Source organism: Pleurodeles waltl, chromosome 5 (genome assembly GCF_031143425.1).
Source record: "Pleurodeles waltl isolate 20211129_DDA chromosome 5, aPleWal1.hap1.20221129, whole genome shotgun sequence".
In the NCBI taxonomy this organism is placed as follows: domain Eukaryota; kingdom Metazoa; phylum Chordata; class Amphibia; order Caudata; family Salamandridae; genus Pleurodeles; species Pleurodeles waltl.
Genome location: NC_090444.1, coordinates 159,511,392 through 159,530,069, shown reverse-complemented (window position 1 = coordinate 159,530,069; position 18,678 = coordinate 159,511,392). Strand labels below are relative to the sequence as shown.

Genomic DNA, 18,678 nt, shown 5'->3' with positions numbered 1-18,678 from the left:
GAATCTTATGACCTCATGAAGGGTACCCTGATTGAGGGCTTTGGATTCTCCACTGAGGAGTACAGGATTAGGTTCAGGGGGGCTCAAAAATCCTCGAGCCAGACCTGGGTTGACTTTGTTGACTACTCAGTGAAAACACTAGATGGTTGGATTCAAGGCAGTGGTGTAAGTAATTATGATGGGCTGTACAATTTATTTGTGAAAGAACACCTGTTAAGTAATTGTTTCAATGATAAACTGCATCAGCATCTGGTAGACCTAGGACCAATTTCTCCCCAAGAATTGGGAAAGAAGGCGGACCATTGGGTCAAGACAAGGGTGTCCAAGACTTCAACAGGGGGTGACCAAAAGAAAGGGGTCACAAAGACTCCCCAGCAGAAGGGTGATGAGACAACCAAAACTAAAAATAGTAAAGAGTCTTCTACAGGCCCCCAAAAACCTGCACAGGAGGGTGGGCCCAGAGCCTCTTCACAAAACAATGGGTACAAGGGTAAAAACTTTGATCCCAAAAAGGCCTGGTGTCATAGCTGTAAACAGCATGGACACCAAACTGGAGACAAGGCCTGTCCCAAGAAAGGTTCCACTCCAAACTCCCATCCAGGTAACACTGGTATGGCTAGTCTCCAAGTGGGATCAACAGTGTGCCCAGAGCAAATCAGGGTCCACACTGAAGCTACTCTAGTTTCTGAGGGTGGGGTGGATTTAGCCACACTAGCTGTCTGGCCGCCTAACATGCAAAAATACAGACAGCAACTCTTAATTAATGGGACTAGAATAGAGGGCCTGAGGGATACAGGTGCCAGTGTCACCATGGTGACAGAGAAACTGGTTTCCCCTGGCCAATACCTGACTGGAAAAACTTACACAGTCACCAACGCTGACAATCAGAGAAAAGTACATCCCATGGCAATGGTTACTTTAGAATGGGGAGGGGTCAATGGCCTGAAACAGGTGGTGGTCTCCTCAAATATCCCAGTAGACTGTCTGCTTGGAAATGACCTGGAGTCCTCAGCATGGGCTGAGGTAGAGCTAAAAACCCATGCAGCCATGCTGGGTATCCCTGAACTGGTGTGTGTGAAAACGAGAGCACAATGCAAGGCACAGGGTGAAAAAGTAGAGCTGGAGTCTGGAAAAATGGCCCAGCCTACCAAGAGAACAGGAAAGTCAGTTGGGAAACCAACTGCAACACAGCAAAAGAAAGGGAACCTCTCTTCTCAGGAAGAAGTTCTGCCCTCTGAGGGAACTGAGCCTTTGGAACTTGAACCTTATCAGGTTGAGCTCTTAGGCCCAGGGGGACCCTCAAGGGAAGAGCTGTGTAAGGGACAAGAAACCTGTCCCTCTCTTGAAGGCCTTAGGCAGCAAGCTGCTGAAGAGTCCAAAGGCAAGAAAAATGGAACACATAGGGTCTATTGGGAAGATGGGCTCCTGTACACTGAGGCCAGAGACCCCAAACCTGGTGCCACTAGGAGAGTGGTAGTGCCTCAGCTGTTCAGAGAGTTCATCCTAACATTGGCCCATGACATTCCCCTTGCTGGACATTTGGGACAAACCAAGACGTGGGAGAGGTTAGTCAACCACTTCTACTGGCCCAATATGTCCAACATGGTTAAGGAGTTTTGCCTCTCCTGCCCCACCTGTCAAGCCAGTGGTAAGACAGGTGGGCATCCAAAGGCCCCCCTCATTCCACTTCCAGTGGTGGGGGTGCCCTTTGAAAGAGTGGGTGTGGACATAGTTGGTCCACTGGAACCTCCCACAGCCTCAGGAAATATGTATATCCTGGTAGTAGTGGATCATGCTACCAGGTATCCTGAAGCTATTCCCCTTAGGTCGACTACTGCCCCTGCAGTAGCCAAGGCCCTCATTGGTATCTTTACCAGAGTGGGTTTCCCTAAGGAGGTGGTGTCTGACCGAGGTACCAACTTCATGTCAGCATACCTAAAGCACATGTGGAATGAGTGTGGAGTGACTTATAAATTCACTACACCATACCATCCACAAACTAATGGCTTGGTTGAGAGATTCAACAAGACATTAAAGGGCATGATCATGGGGCTCCCAGAAAAACTCAAAAGGAGATGGGATGTCCTCCTGCCATGTCTGCTTTTCGCTTACAGGGAGGTACCACAGAAGGGAGTAGGGTTCTCACCCTTTGAACTTCTGTTTGGTCATCCTGTAAGGGGACCACTTGCCCTTGTTAAAGAAGGCTGGGAGAGACCTCTCCATGAGCCTAAACAGGACATAGTGGACTATGTACTTGGCCTTCGCTCTAGAATGGCAGAGTACATGGAAAAGGCAACCAAAAACCTTGAGGCCAGCCAACAGCTCCAGAAGTTTTGGTATGACCAAAAGGCTGCACTGGTTGAGTTCCAACCAGGGCAGAAGGTCTGGGTTCTGGAGCCTGTGGCTCCCAGGGCACTCCAGGACAAATGGAGTGGCCCTTACCCAGTACTAGAGAGGAAGAGTCAGGTCACCTACTTGGTGGACCTGGGCACAAGCAGGAGCCCCAAAAGGGTGATCCATGTAAACCGCCTTAAGCTCTTCCACGACAGGGCTGATGTCAATCTGTTGATGGTAACAGATGAGGATCAGGAGGCAGAGAGTGAACCTCTCCCTGATCTTCTGTCATCAGACCCAAAAGATGGTACAGTAGATGGAGTGATCTACTCAGACACCCTCTCTGGCCAACAGCAAGCTGATTGTAGGAGAGTCCTACAACAGTTTCCTGAACTCTTCTCCTTAACCCCTGGTCAGACACACCTGTGTACCCATGATGTGGACACAGGAGACAGCATGCCTGTCAAGAACAAAATCTTTAGACAGTCTGACCATGTTAAGGAAAGCATCAAGGTGGAAGTCCACAAGATGCTGGAATTGGGAGTCATTGAGCGCTCTGACAGCCCCTGGGCTAGCCCAGTGGTCTTAGTCCCCAAACCTCACACCACAGATGGAAAGAAAGAGATGAGGTTTTGTGTGGACTACAGAGGGCTCAATTCTGTCACCAAGACAGATGCTCATCCAATTCCAAGAGCTGATGAGCTCATTGATAAATTAGGTGCTGCCAAATTCCTAAGTACCTTTGACTTGACAGCAGGGTACTGGCAAATAAAAATGGCACCTGGAGCAAAAGAAAAGACAGCATTCTCCACACCTGATGGGCATTATCAGTTTACTGTTATGCCCTTTGGTTTAAAGAATGCCCCTGCCACCTTCCAAAGGTTGGTGAATCAAGTCCTTGCTGGCTTGGAGTCCTTTAGCACAGCTTATCTTGATGATATTGCTGTCTTTAGCTCCACCTGGCAGGATCACCTGGTCCACCTGAGGAAGGTTTTGAAGGCTCTGCAATCTGCAGGCCTCTCTATCAAGGCATCCAAATGCCAGATAGGGCAGGGAACTGTGGTTTACTTGGGACACCTTGTAGGTGGAGGCCAAGTTCAGCCACTCCAACCCAAGATCCAGACTATTCTGGACTGGGTAGCTCCAAAAACCCAGACTCAAGTCAGGGCATTCCTTGGCTTGACTGGGTACTACAGGAGGTTTGTGAAGGGATATGGATCCATTGTGACAGCCCTCACTGAGCTCACCTCCAAGAAAATGCCCAAGAAAGTGAACTGGACTGTGGACTGCCAACAGGCCTTTGACACCCTGAAACAGGCAATGTGCTCAGCACCAGTTCTCAAAGCTCCAGATTATTCTAAGCAGTTCATTGTGCAGACTGATGCCTCTGAACATGGGATAGGGGCAGTTTTGTCCCAAACAAACGATGATGGCCTTGACCAGCCTGTTGCTTTCATTAGCAGGAGGTTACTCCCCAGGGAGCAGCGTTGGAGTGCCATTGAGAGGGAGGCCTTTGCTGTGGTTTGGTCCCTGAAGAAGCTGAGACCATACCTCTTTGGGACTCACTTCCTAGTTCAAACTGACCACAGACCTCTCAAATGGCTGATGCAAATGAAAGGTGAAAATCCTAAACTGTTGAGGTGGTCCATCTCCCTACAGGGAATGGACTTTATAGTGGAACACAGACCTGGGACTGCCCATGCCAATGCAGATGGCCTTTCCAGGTTCTTCCACTTAGAAAATGAAGACTCTCTTGGGAAAGGTTAGTCTCATCCTCTTTCGTTTGGGGGGGGGTTGTGTAAGGAAATGCCTCCTTGGCATGGTTGCCCCCTGACTTTTTGCCTTTGCTGATGCTATGTTTACAATTGAAAGTGTGCTGAGGCCTGCTAACCAGGCCCCAGCACCAGTGTTCTTTCCCTAACCTGTACTTTTGTATCCACAATTGGCAGACCCTGGCATCCAGATAAGTCCCTTGTAACTGGTACTTCTAGTACCAAGGGCCCTGATGCCAAGGAAGGTCTCTAAGGGCTGCAGCATGTCTTATGCCACCCTGGAGACCTCTCACTCAGCACAGACACACTGCTTGCCAGCTTGTGTGTGCTAGTGAGGACAAAACGAGTAAGTCGACATGGCACTCCCCTCAGGGTGCCATGCCAGCCTCTCACTGCCTATGCAGTATAGGTAAGACACCCCTCTAGCAGGCCTTACAGCCCTAAGGCAGGGTGCACTATACCATAGGTGAGGGTACCAGTGCATGAGCATGGTACCCCTACAGTGTCTAAACAAAACCTTAGACATTGTAAGTGCAGGGTAGCCATAGGAGTATATGGTCTGGGAGTCTGTCAAACACGAACTCCACAGCACCATAATGGCTACACTGAAAACTGGGAAGTTTGGTATCAAACTTCTCAGCACAATAAATGCACACTGATGCCAGTGTACATTTTATTGTAAAATACACCACAGAGGGCACCTTAGAGGTGCCCCCTGAAACTTAACCGACTGTCTGTGTAGGCTGACTAGTTCCAGCAGCCTGCCACCCCAGAGACATGTTGCTGGCCCCATGGGGAGAGTGCCTTTGTCACTCTGAGGCCAGTAACAAAGCCTGCACTGGGTGGAGATGCTAACACCTCCCCCAGGCAGGAGCTGTGACACCTGGCGGTGAGCCTCAAAGGCTCACCCCTTTGTCACAGCCCAGCAGGGCACTCCAGCTTAGTGGAGTTGCCCGCCCCCTCCGGCCACGGCCCCCACTTTTGGCGGCAAGGCTGGAGGGAACAAAGAAAGCAACAAGGAGGAGTCACTGGCCAGTCAGGACAGCCCCTAAGGTGTCCTGAGCTGAGGTGACTCTAACTTTTAGAAATCCTCCATCTTGCAGATGGAGGATTCCCCCAATAGGGTTAGGATTGTGACCCCCTCCCCTTGGGAGGAGGCACAAAGAGGGTGTACCCACCCTCAGGGCTAGTAGCCATTGGCTACTAACCCCCCAGACCTAAACACGCCCTTAAATTTAGTATTTAAGGGCTACCCTGAACCCTAGAAAATTAGATTCCTGCAACTACAAGAAGAAGGACTGCCTAGCTGAAAACCCCTGCAGCGGAAGACCAGAAGACGACAACTGCCTTGGCTCCAGAAACTCACCGGCCTGTCTCCTGCCTTCCAAAGATCCTGCTCCAGCGACGCCTTCCAAAGGGACCAGCGACCTCGACATCCTCTGAGGACTGCCCCTGCTTCGAAAAGACAAGAAACTCCCGAGGACAGCGGACCTGCTCCAAGAAAGGCTGCAACTTTGTTTCCAGCAGCTTTAAAGAACCCTGCAAGCTCCCCGCAAAAGGCGTGAGACTTGCAACACTGCACCCGGCGACCCCGACTCGGCTGGTGGCGATCCAACCCCTCAGGCGGGACCCCAGGACTACTCTAAGACTGTGAGTACAAAAACCTGTCCCCCCTGAGCCCCCACAGCGCCGCCTGCAGAGGGAATCCCGAGGCTTCCCCTGACCGCGACTCTTTGAATCCTAAGTCCCGACACCTGGGAGAGACCCTGCACCCGCAGCCCCCAGGACCTGAAGGACCGGACTTTCACTGGAGGAGTGACCCCCAGGAGTCCCTCTCCCTTGACCAAGTGGAGGTTTCCCCGAGGAACCCCCCCCTTGCCTGCCTGCAGCGCTGAAGAGATCCCTAGATCTCCCATTGACTTCCATTACAAACCCGACGCTTGTTTCTACACTGCACCCGGCCGCCCCCGCGCCGCTGAGGGTGAAATTTCTGTGTGGACTTGTGTCCCCCCCGGTGCCCTACAAAACCCCCCTGGTCTGCCCTCCGAAGACGCGGGTACTTACCTGCAAACAGACCGGAACCGGGGCACCCCCTTCTCTCCATTCTAGCCTATGCGTTTTGGGCACCACTTTGAACTCTGCACCTGACCGGCCCTGAGCTGCTGGTGTGGTGACTTTGGGGTTGCTCTGAACCCCCAACGGTGGGCTACCTTGGACCAAGAACTGAACCCTGTAAGTGTCTTACTTACCTGGTAAAACTAATCAAAACTTACCTCCCCTAGGAACTGTGAAAATTGCACTAAGTGTCCACTTTTAAAACAGCTATTTGTGAATAACTTGAAAAGTATACATGCAATTTTGATGATTTGAAGTTCCTAAAGTACTTACCTGCAATACCTTTCGAATGAGCTATTACATGTAGAATTTGAACCTGTGGTTCTTAAAATAAACTAAGAAAAGATATTTTTCTATATAAAAACCTATTGGCTGGATTTGTCTCTGAGTGTGTGTACCTCATTTATTGTCTATGTGTATGTACAACAAATGCTTAACACTACTCCTTGGATAAGCCTACTGCTCGACCACACTACCACAAAATAGAGCATTAGTATTATCTATTTTTACCACTATTTTACCTCTAAGGGGAACCCTTGGACTCTGTGCATGCTATTCCTTACTTTGAAATAGCACATACAGAGCCAACTTCCTACAGTGGACTATGTGCTTGGCCTTCGCTCAAGGATGGCAGAGTACATGGAAAAGGCAAGCAAAAACCTTGAGGCCAGCCAACAGCTCCTGAAGTGTTGGTATGACCAAAAGGCTGCACTGGTTGAATTTCAACCAGGGCAGAAAGTATGGGTTTTGGAGCCTGTGGCTCCCAGGGCACTTCAGGACAAATGGAGTGGCCCTTACCCAATCCTGGAAAAGAAGAGTCAGGTCACCTACCTGGTGGATCTAGGCACAAGCAGGAGCCCCAAGAGGGTGATCCATGTAAACTGCCTAAAACTCTTCCATGACAGGGCTGATGTGAATCTGTTGATGGTAACAGATGAGGACCAGGAAGCTGAGAGTGAGCCTCTCCCTGATCTCCTCTCATCAGACCCTAAAGATGGCACAGTAGATGGAGTGATCTACTCAGACACCCTCTCTGGCCAACAGCAAGCTGACTGTAGGAGGGTCCTACAACAGTTTGCTGAGCTCTTTTCCCTAACCCCTGGTCAGACACACCTGTGTACCCATGATGTGGACACAGGAGACAGCATGCCTGTCAAAAACAAAATCTTCAGACAGTCTGATCAAGTTAAGGAAAGCATCAAGGTGGAAGTCCACAAGATGCTGGAATTGGGAGTAATTGAGTACTCTGACAGCCCCTGGGCTAGCCCAGTGGTCTTAGTCCCCAAACCTCACACCAAAGAAGGAAAGAGAGAGATGAGGTTTTGTGTGGACTACAGAGGACTTAACTCTGTCACCAAGACAGATGCCCATCCCATTCCTAGAGCTGACGAGCTGATTGACAAATTAGGTGCTGCCAAATTCTTAAGTACCTTTGACTTAACAGCAGGGTACTGGCAAATCAAAATGGCACCTGGAGCAAAAGAGAAAACCGCATTCTCCACACCTGATGGGCATTATCAGTTTACTGTTATGCCCTTTGGTTTAAAGAATGCCCCTGCCACCTTCCAAAGGTTGGTGAATCAAGTCCTTGCTGGGTTGGAGTCCTTTAGTGCAGCTTATCTTGATGATATTGCTGTCTTTAGCTCCAACTGGCAGGATCACCTGGTCCACCTGAAGAAGGTTTTGAAGGCTCTGCAATCTGCAGGCCTCTCTATCAAGGCATCCAAATGCCAGATAGGGCAGGGAACTGTGGTTTACTTGGGACACCTTGTAGGTGGAGGCCAAGTTCAGCCACTCCAGCCTAAGATCCAGACTATTCTGGACTGGGCAGCTCCAAAAACCCAGACCCAAGTCAGGGCATTCCTTGGCTTGACTGGGTACTATAGGAGGTTTGTGAAGGGATATGGATCCATTGTGACAGCCCTCACAGAACTCACCTCCAAGAAAATGCCCAAGAAAGTAAACTGGACTGTAGAATGCCAACAGGCCTTTGACACCCTGAAACAAGCTATGTGCACAGCACCAGTTCTAAAAGCTCCAGATTACTCCAAGCAGTTCATTGTGCAAACAGATGCCTCTGAACATGGGATAGGGGCAGTTTTGTCCCAAACAAATGATGATGGCCTTGACCAGCCTGTTGCTTTCATTAGCAGGAGGTTACTCCCCAGGGAGCAGCGTTGGAGTGCCATTGAGAGGGAGGCCTTTGCTGTGGTTTGGTCCCTGAAGAAGCTGAGACCATACCTTTGGTACTCACTTCCTAGTTCAGACTGACCACAGACCTCTCAGATGGCTGATGCAAATGAAAGGTGAAAATCCAAAACTGTTGAGGTGGTCCATCTCCCTACAGGGAATGGACTTTATAGTGGAACACAGACCTGGGACTGCCCATGCCAATGCAGATGGCCTTTCCAGGTTCTTCCACTTAGAAAATGAAAACTCTCTTGGGAAAGGTTAGTCTCATCCTCTTTCGTTTGGGGGGTGGGGGGGTTGTGTAAGGAAATGCCTCCTTGGCATGGTTACCCCCTGACTTTTTGCCTTTGCTGATGCTATGTTTTGAATTGAAAGTGTGCTGAGGCCTGCTAACCAGGCCCCAGCACCAGTGTTCTTTCCCTAACCTGTACTTTTGATTCCACAATTGGCACACCCTGGCATCCAGGTAAGTCCCTTGTAACTGGTACCCCTAGTACCAAGGGCCCTGATGCCAGGGAAGGTCTCTAAGGGCTGCAGCATATCTTATGCCACCCTGGGGACCCCTCACTCAGCACAGACACTGCTTGCCAGCTTGTGTGTGCTGATGAGAACAAAACAAGTAAGTCGACATGGCACTCCCCTCAGGGTGCCATGCCAACCTCACACTGCCTATGCAGTATAGATAAATCACCCCTCTAGTAGGCCTTACAGCCCTAAGGCAGGGTGCACTATACCATAGGTGAGGGCACCAGTACATGAGTACTGTGCCCCTACAGTGTCTAAGCCAAACCTTAGACATTGTAAGTGCAGGGTAGCCATAAGAGTATATGGTCTGGGAGTCTGTCAAACACGGACTCCACAGCACCATAATGGCTACACTGAAAACTGGGAAGTTTGGTATCAAACTTCTCCGCACAATAAATGCACACTGATGCCAGTGTACATTGTATTGTGAAATACACCCCAGAGGGCACCTTAGAGGTGCCCCCTGAAACCTTAACCTACTATCTGTGTAGGCTGACTGGTTCCAGCAGCCTGCCACAACCGAGACATGTTGCTGGCCCCATGGGGAGAGTGCCTTTGTCACTCTGAGGCCAGTAACAAAGCCTGCACTGGGTGGAGATGCTAACACCTCCCCCAGGCAGGAGCTGTCACACCTGGCGGTGAGCCTCAAAGGCTCACCCCTTTGTGCCAGCACCGCAGGACACTCCAGCTAGTGGAGTTGCCCGCCCCCTCCGGCCACGGCCCCCACTTTTGGCGGCAAGGCCGGAGGAAATAATGAGAATAACAAGGAGTCGTCACTGGCCAGTCAGGACAGCCCCTAAGGTGTGCTGAGCTGAAGTGACTCTAACTTTTAGAAATCCTCCATCTTGCAGATGGAGGATTCCCCAATAGGATTAGGGATGTGACCCCCTCCCCTTGGGAGGAGGCACAAAGAGGGTGTACCCACCCTCAGGGCTAGTAGCCATTGGCTACTAACCCCCCAGACCTAAACACGCCCTTAAATTTAGTATTTAAGGGCTTCCCTGAACCTAAGAATTTAGATTCCTGAAACTACAAGAAGAAGAAGAGTGCCGAGCTGAAAAACCCCTGCAGAGGAAGACCAGAAGACACCAACTGCTTTGGCCCCAGTCCTACCGGCCTGTCTCCTGCCTTCCAAAGAACCCTGCTCCAGCGACGCTTTCCAAGGGACCAGCGACCTCTGAATCCTCTGAGGACTGCCCTGCTTCAAGAAAGACCAGAAACTCCCGAGGACAGCGGCACTGCTCCAAAAGAACTGCAACTTTGTTTCAAGGAGCAGACTTAAAGACCCCTGCAACTCCCCGCAGAAGCGTGAGACTTGCAACACTGCACCCGGCGACCCCGACTCGACTGGTGGAGAACTAACACCTCAGGGAGGACCCTCCGGAGACTCCGAGACCGTGAGTAACCAAAGTTGTCCCCCCTGAGCCCCCACAGCGACGCCTGCAGAGGGAATCCCGAGGCTCCCCCTGACCGCGACTGACTGAACTCCATTTCCCGACGGCTGGAAAAGACCCTGCACCCGCAGCCCCCAGCACCTAAAGGAACAGAACTCCTGTGCAGGAGTGACCCCCAGGAGGCCCTCTCCCTTGCCCAAGTGGTGGCTACCCCGAGGAGCCCCCCCCTTGCCTGCCTGCGACGCTGAAGAGATCCCTTGATCTCTCATTGAAAACCATTGAAAACCCGACGCGTGTTTGCACACTGCACCCGGCCGCCCCGCGCTGCTGAGGGTGTACTTTTTGTGCTGACTTGTGTCCCCCCCGGTGCCCTACAAAACCCCCCTGGTCTGCCCTCCGAAGACGCGGGTACTTACCTGCTGGCAGACCGGAACCGGGGCACCCCCTTCTCTCCATTGAAGCCTATGTGTTTTGGGCACCTCTTTGACCTCTGCACCTGACCGGCCCTGAGCTGCTGGTGTGGTAACTTTGGGGTTGCTCTGAACCCCCAACGGTGGGCTACCTTGGACCCAAACCTGAGACTTGTAAGTGATTTACTTACCTGACAAGACTAACAAAAACATACCTCCCCCAGGAACTGTGAAAATTGCACTAAGTGTCCACTTTTAAAACAGCTTATTGTGTTTTATGTAAAAAGTATACATGCTAATGTAATGATTCAAAGTTCCTAAAGTACTTACCTGCAATACCTTTCAAATGAGATATTACATGTAGAAATTGAACCTGTGGTTCTTAAAATAAACTAAGAAAATATATTTTTCTATAACAAAACCTATTGGCTGGAATTGTCTTTGAGTGTGTGTTCCTCATTTATTGCCTGTGTGTATGTACAACAAATGCTTAACACTACTCCTTTGATAAGCCTACTGCTCGACCACACTACCACAAAATAGAGCATTAGTATTATCTCTTTTTGCCACTCTCTTACCTCTAAGGGGAACCCCTGGACTCTGTGCATACTATTCCTTACTTTGAAATAGTGCATACAGAGCCAACTTCCTACATAGCTATTTTAAAACTAGACAGTGCAATTTTCACAGTTCCTAGGGGGAGTAAGAGTTTGTTAGTTCTGGCCAGTAAGTAAACCACCTACGGGGTTCAAGTTTTGGTCCAAGGTAGCCCACCGTTGGGGGTTCAGAGCAACCCCAAAGTTACCACACCAGCAGCTCAGGGCCGGTCAGGTGCAGAGGTCAAAGTGGTGCCCAAAACGCATAGGCTTCAATGGAGAAGGGGGTGCCCCGGTTCCAGTCTACCAGCAGGTAAGTACCCGTGTCTTCGGAGGGCAGACCTGGAGGGTTTTGTAGGGCACCGGGGGGGACACAAGTTAGCACAGAAAGTACACCCTCAGCAGCACGGGGGCGGCCGGGTGCAGTGTGCAAACACACGTCGGGTTTCCAATGGAAATCCATGGGAGACCAAGGGGTCTCTTCAGCGATGCAGGCAAGGGGGGGGGGGCTCCTCGGGGTAGCCACCACCTGGGCAAGGGAGAGGGCCTCCTGGGGGTCAGGGGGAGCCTCGGGATTCCCTCTGCAGGCGTCGCTGTGGGGGCTCACAGTCTCGGAGTCGCAGGAGGGTCCTCCCTGAGGTGTTGTTTCTCCACCAGTCGAGTCGGGGTCGCCGGGTGCAGTGTTGCAAGTCTCACGCTTCTTGCGGGGATTGCAGGGGTCTTTAAATCTGCTCCTCTGGATACAAAGTTGCAGTCTTTGTTGAACAGGGCTGCTGTTCTCAGGAGTTTCTTGGTCTTTTGGAAGCAGGGCAGTCCTCTGAGGATTCAGAGGTCGCTGGTCCCGGGGAAAGCGTCACTGGAGCAGTTTTCTTCTGAAGGAGGGAGACAGGCCGGTAGGGCTGGGGCCAAAGCAGTTGGTGTCTTCTTCTTCTCTGCAGGGTTTTTCAGCTCAGCAGTCCTCTTCTTTTTTAAGTTGCAGGAATCTAAATTCTTAAGTTCAGGGGAGCCCTTAAATACTAAATTTAAGGGCGTGTTTAGGTCTGGGGGGTTAGTAGCCAATGGCTACTAGCCCTGAGGGTGGCTACACCCTCTTTGTGCCTCCTCCCAAGGGGAGGGGGTCACATTCCTATCCCTATTGGGGGAATCCTCCATCTGCAAGATGGAGGATTTCTAAAAGTCAGAGTCACCTCAGCTCAGGACACCTTAGGGGATGTCCTGACTGGCCAGTGACTCCTCCTTGTTTTTCTCATTATCTCTCCTGCACTTGCCGCCAAAAGTGGGGGCTGTGTCCAGGGGGCGGGCATCTCCACTAGCTGGAGTGCCCTGGGGCATTGTAACACGAAGCCTGAGCCTTTGAGGCTCACTGCTAGGTGTTACAGTTCCTGCAGGGGGGAGGTGTGAAGCATCTCCACCCAGAGCAGGCTTTGTTTCTGTCCTCAGAGAGCACAAAGGCTCTCACCGCATGGGGTCAGAAACTCGTCTCTCAGCAGCAGGCTGGCACAGACCAGTCAGTCCTGCACTGAACCATTGGGTAAAATACAGGGGGCATCTCTAAGATGCCCTTTGTGTGCATTTTTTAATAAATCCAACACTGGCATCAGTGTGGGGTTATTATTCTGAGAAGTTTGATACTAAACTTCCCAGTATTCAGTGTAGCCATTATGGAGCTGTGGAGTTCGTTTTTGACAGACTCCCAGACCATATACTCTTATGGCTACCCTGCACTTACAATGTCTAAGGTTTTGCTTAGACACTGTAGGGGCATAGTGCTCATGCACCTATTCCCTTACCAGTGGTATAGTGCACCCTGCCTTAGGGCTGTAAGGCCTGCTAGAGGGGTGACTTACCAATGCCACAGGCAGTGTGAGGTTGGCATGGCACCCTGAGGGGAGTGCCATGTCGACTTAGTCATTTTCTCCCCACCAGCATACACAAGCTGGCAAGTAGTGTGTCTGTGCTGAGTGAGGGGTCCCTAGGGTGGCATAAGACATGCTGCAGCCCTTAGAGACCTTCCCTAGCATCAGGGCCCTTGGTACCAGGGGTACCAGTTACAAGGGACTTACCTGGGTGCCAGGGTTGTGCCAATTGTGGAGACAATGGTACATTTTAGGTGAAAGAACACTGGTGCTGGGGCCTGGTTAGCAGAGTCCCAGCACACTTCTCAGTCAAGTCAGCATCAGTATCAGTCAAAAAGTGGGGGTAACTGCAACAGGGAGCCATTTCTTTACACTCTCTCTTTCTGTTTCTCTCTGTCTCTCCGTCTCTCTTTTTCAGTTTTTGTTTATGGCTCTTCTTCAATCCCCATTACCAAACTATTAGGTACATATCTGTTGAATAACTAAGCCTACGGTCTCTAACATGCTCCTAAAGCAAACGCTTCCCAGCTAAACAAATGTGCTCCCTGCGACTACTCAACCATTCTACAAAGCAGGCCTCCACTTTCCTCGTGCTTTCAAAGTGCTGATCTGATGATGCGCAGCAGTAACGGAAGTAAGTTGGATTCCTGCTCTGTGGTTTTAAATAGTTTTAATTTAAAAATATATATATTTTTTGTGTTTTTGCATTAAAGGTAAACAGCAATAGTACATAAACATCTTCTGACACTACATCCTGTGGACATTACAGACTAATCCCCATCCTGTTCCAGATTCTCCCTCCCCGAAGTCCACCCTTTACACGCAGTATCTTCCTCCATCTGATCTATGGTCAACGCCTCTTCTGACATATCCTTCTTCGTGTATGTGTCCTCGCCTCTTTAGTCCTTCCACGCCACAAACGTTCTCAAGTGACATGTGGTGTGTTCTGTCTCCCCAGTTGTTATCCTGCTTCATTGGATCCCATGCCCCCTCGATCTTATCAACCGTTTTTACGCAGCCCCTGTCTTTATGAACCGCTCTCTCTCTCTCCAGACTTCGTTCAATCCCAGCTTCCCATTCCCTGGGCTACGGGGCCTCCCGACATCCCCACTTTTGGGCAATCTCTCTTGAGTGTGAATGTTTTTAAGGTTCTGGAATTTTCTTATGTGCTGCTATACTTGAAGAAATAAAAGAGGGTGGTATAATATTGGCCTCCATTCAGTGCATAAGATTTAAGACCAGTTAAAAGAGAGAGCTAGATGCATTGTTGAGAAACTTTACATAGGATTTCTTTCTTGTAGCTAATTGCACGTAGTGCTGAAAGGACTTTGTCTGAAGAGAAGAGGGAGTCTGCCAACCTGCGACAAAAGTAGGTACATAGTTATTTTCAAAACATCTCTGCTTATTTTAATATGATTTGTATATTGATAGTGGGTGTTACATTAGCTTCCTAGATCTTGATTTAAGCTAAAAGTGGATTGTTTGTGGATGGTTGTAAGGGTAGCTTTAATCATAGTAAAGTAGTTATGTGAAAATGTATTTTTAAGCGAAATATACACCAGGGATATTACAGGGACTTCGCAGTGCACCACTATAATGTACTTGGGGAAATATAATTATGGAAAGAATCACATAAAAAAAAAGCTTTGGAGCTCATGAAATTCCAGCGATACCAAAGTGCTCCAAATCCTGTTTTGCAAACTTAAGATGTCCCTTATCTTCCTACTTATGGAGAAGAGCCCCAGAGAACAAACTATGCCAACTCTGAATATCTAAGTGTTTCGTATGATGTATACAGCTGTCTATAAACAACCAAACTGGACATACTTTTAGAAGCCATAACTGCCTCTTGCAGTTAACCATTAAAGATCATGCAGTGGGGGATAGGTATTCAAGGAATCATATGCACATAGTGTGTCCCTATAGGTTCCTCAAAAGATGTTTCCTTTTAATAGTACCCTTTGTGACCTTAGTGGTTCTAACACAAATGTTCACTAGTAAAGGCAAATTTTGTCCTGTGCTAGTTATTCTAAAAGTACAGACTGATGTAGTGGAGCTTCTCCTTCGAGGTGGACAGCCCATTTTCTGTGAATGAGTAGACTTTTTTTTTTTTTTGGGAAGTTGAACAGTTAAGAAAGGAAGCATCAGCATGATCTCGCTCAAAGATAGGTTCTGCTCAATAGGTTAACCCTAAAACATTACAGGAGGGGAAGTAAACAGGAGATCTTCAGATGGGGTTTCTTCATGAGGAACCTTCTTGCAGGGAATCTTCTGAATAATGCTGCTGAAATTTTCAAGACAGTAGACAGACCTGTTCTCAGTTTTCCGGTGTGTTTAAGTTATTCTTTGTGGAAAAGAGTAATCTTGTTAGAGTTCTTGTCTGGTCGGTGCTGTTGTCAGACGTACACTGTATGGTGTATGTAGTACATTACTTCAGCTTTCATAATACATGAGAATGATAATTGACACAAGAAAGATATCTAAATACTGTGCGTAACATTCAGCAAAATAGCTTCTTCCTCCCTTTTTCCACTGCTTGTCTAGTTATGATGTTGCATACCCCAATGGGCATGCTGTCGTTGAGTATGCTTTAGACCAATAGGCATGTTGGAGGTTGTAACCTCAGCAATGCCTGAGACACAGCTAGACACCGGCTTATTGACACTTGGCAGATATTTGTCTTGTGCATAAATTCGAGCACACACCCCAGTCTGATTTCAGTGGTATTGATTTCAAAGGAACTGAAGTCTGGGTTAGTTAGCTCCATGTTTCAAAGAAAACGTAATCACAGCGACTACTAATCAGTCTTTCCACAAAGCTGATCAAATACTTTGTCTTCTAACTGAAAATTTGCAACCGTTCATTACTATGTACCTGAGGTACAGGAGTGTGACTGTAAAAGCTGTAGTTGTTATAAACTGATTTGTTTTGGCATAGAGGAGTTGGCTGGGCTCTAGGGCATGGGTTGAGGTGTGTATTTGCATTTGAGTGTCAATCCCTGTGCATTGATAATGAGCTTACATGCAAGAGTATTTGTGTCAGAGTTCAACATTTAGTGCATTTTATATGCTGACTTATTGATGCTGTGTGGATGTCTTTGTGTGGGGTGCAGGGTTGCCGAACAGTATGTACGTTTGTGTATGAATTTTGATTGAGCTGAAAAGACATCACCGCAAGTGAGTACGTCATCATACAAACGCTCATCGCTTCGCCATCACAGCTTGAACACTTGTGGCTCATTAACATGACCCATGAACAGAGCATAGTTAAAGATTCTTTAAAAACTGGCCACATAAAGTGCCCTTTCAAAAACTGGACAGTGACTCTCCATTTCCCAATAATTACAGGTCCATCATAAGCCTACCAGCTTTGGAAAAACTATTAAAAAATATGTTGCAGTAGAACGAAAGAAGTACATCGTAGAGCGTACCTATCAGGTGACCTCCACTCTCTAGTAAGGTTGATACCCTAAACATTTTGGCTCAAGAAGAGTTCTTTCTCCTCATCTTTCTTGACCAATTCATGATGTTAAACACTGTAGAAAACACACAGAGGGTGATGGGAGAATTGCTTCTAATTTGTCTAAGCACAGGCAATCACTCGGGTAGCATTCCATTCTTTTGCCCACCATGCCACCCCTGTTTAGACCCAGCCATATGCAAATCACTCTTGACACCTCCCTGAGTCCTTCCTGAACCGGAGCATAAGCAACTCAAGACTGAGGGTAAAACCTGTCTTCGGTTGCTTGAGTTTGGTTCAGAAAAAGGCTGACCTAGCATTTTAGGCTAGAGTGTTCCAGTTGCAGCAAGGTGGAGACTGACTTGTATATGGCTGGGTCCAAACTGAGGTGTTATGGTTTGGAAAGGAATGATAGGTTGTAGTGCTACCCTAGGCGATTACCAGTGATTGGACACTTTGCAAGCGTTCTTCCCATCAACTTGTGTGTTTGTTAAAAACTATAGACCATTATATATTCCTTAACATACACTACTAAAAGATTTTGTCTTATAAGATTGTGTGCTAAAATAGTTTTTGTCTTTTTTTTTTTTTTTTTTTTTACACTTAACTTTCATGGACAACCATCTCTTTTCTTCATTGTCTAAACTCAACTGTGAGCTCCAAAAGCCCATTTGTCCCTACTTATTAATCTCTACAGCAAGCCTTAGAGTGACATCTTAAATTAACTTGGTACTGATTACCACCAATATGCTAATAAGAGTCACAGGTTACCTTAGTCTCACATACATGGAATATGCATAACTTCTCACAAAATTCCTTAATAATCACAGATTGGATCAATTTGAACTTAATACTTATTTGGGTTTAGAGGCAATTGGGCAAAATCTCATGCACATAATTCCATGGCACAAAACTAGAATGCCTCCTTAGTGGTTTTTACATTGCTCACTGGTATTAGTGAAAAATGCAAAAATCTTTTGGATTCATCTTAGACAAGACCCTCCATCTGGAACAGCATATTAATAATATTGTCAAAGAAGCACAGCTCCAACTAATGGTATAACATTATTTAACCTTTAACCCACTTATAGGACTGTAAATATGTGTTCGATGGCATCTGTCGCTGTAGATACACATGGTCTGCATTAGCTCGCCATCTGGTGTTGGGTCGGAGTGTTACAAGTTGTTTTTCTTCGAAGAAGTGTTTTCGAGTCACTGGACCGAGTGGCTCCTCCTTCTGTGCTCATTGCGCATGGGCGTCGACTCCATCTTCGATTGTTTTCTTTCCGCCATCGGGTTCGGACGTGTTCCTGTCGCTCCGAGTTTCGGAACGGAAAGATAGCTGAAAACGGAAGATTTTCGACGGTATCGTTGCGATCCGGTTCGAGATAAACACATACGACAACGCATTGAACATCGAAGCGCTTCGGTGCCCTTCGGGGTAGATTTCGGCACACCGTCGGGGCCTAGTCGGCCCGACCGCGTGGAGAACAACGCCGATGGAACGGACCCCGTTTCGATTCTGCCCTGAATGCCACAACAAATATCCTTATACGGACCAACACTCGGTCTGTAACCTGTGCCTGTCACCCGAGCACAGCGAAGAATCCTGTGAGGCCTGTCGGGCGTTCCGGTCCCGAAAAACTCTGCGCGACCGTCGAGCGAGAAGACTGCAGATGGCGTCCACGCCAAAAGAGCATCGACAGTTCGAGACAGAAGAGGAACAGGAGGAATCCTTTTCCATCCAGGATTCAGACTCCGACGAACTCGACCATCCAAAAACAGTGAGTAAGACGTCGAGATCAGAAATTAAAAAAGGCAAAAAGGCCCAGGGGACGCCACTGCCAACCGGCCATGGCTCAACCCAAATTCACGGTGACCAACAATCGGCACCGAAAAAGGCCCATTCAGTGTCGAGATTGTCCGACTCCGGTCGAGACACCGGCACGCAGCCTCCTCGGGACCGAGAGAGTGCTAAAGAGAAGCATCGACACCGAGAGTTCGGTGTCGACACGGATCGACGCCGA

General features: G+C 48.6%; 1 protein-coding gene across 2 annotated transcripts in view; it reads left to right on the top strand.

The window, feature by feature from the left end:
- The window catches only part of MIA3 (MIA SH3 domain ER export factor 3), a 441,987-nt gene that overhangs the window by 307,280 nt on the left and 116,029 nt on the right, over nt 1-18,678 (top strand). For both annotated transcript variants that reach the window (XM_069233852.1, XM_069233851.1), the window contains exon 24: nt 14,494-14,561. In XM_069233852.1, coding sequence (XP_069089953.1) covers nt 14,494-14,561 — 68 coding nt within the window. The remainder of the gene's footprint in view (nt 1-14,493; nt 14,562-18,678) is intronic.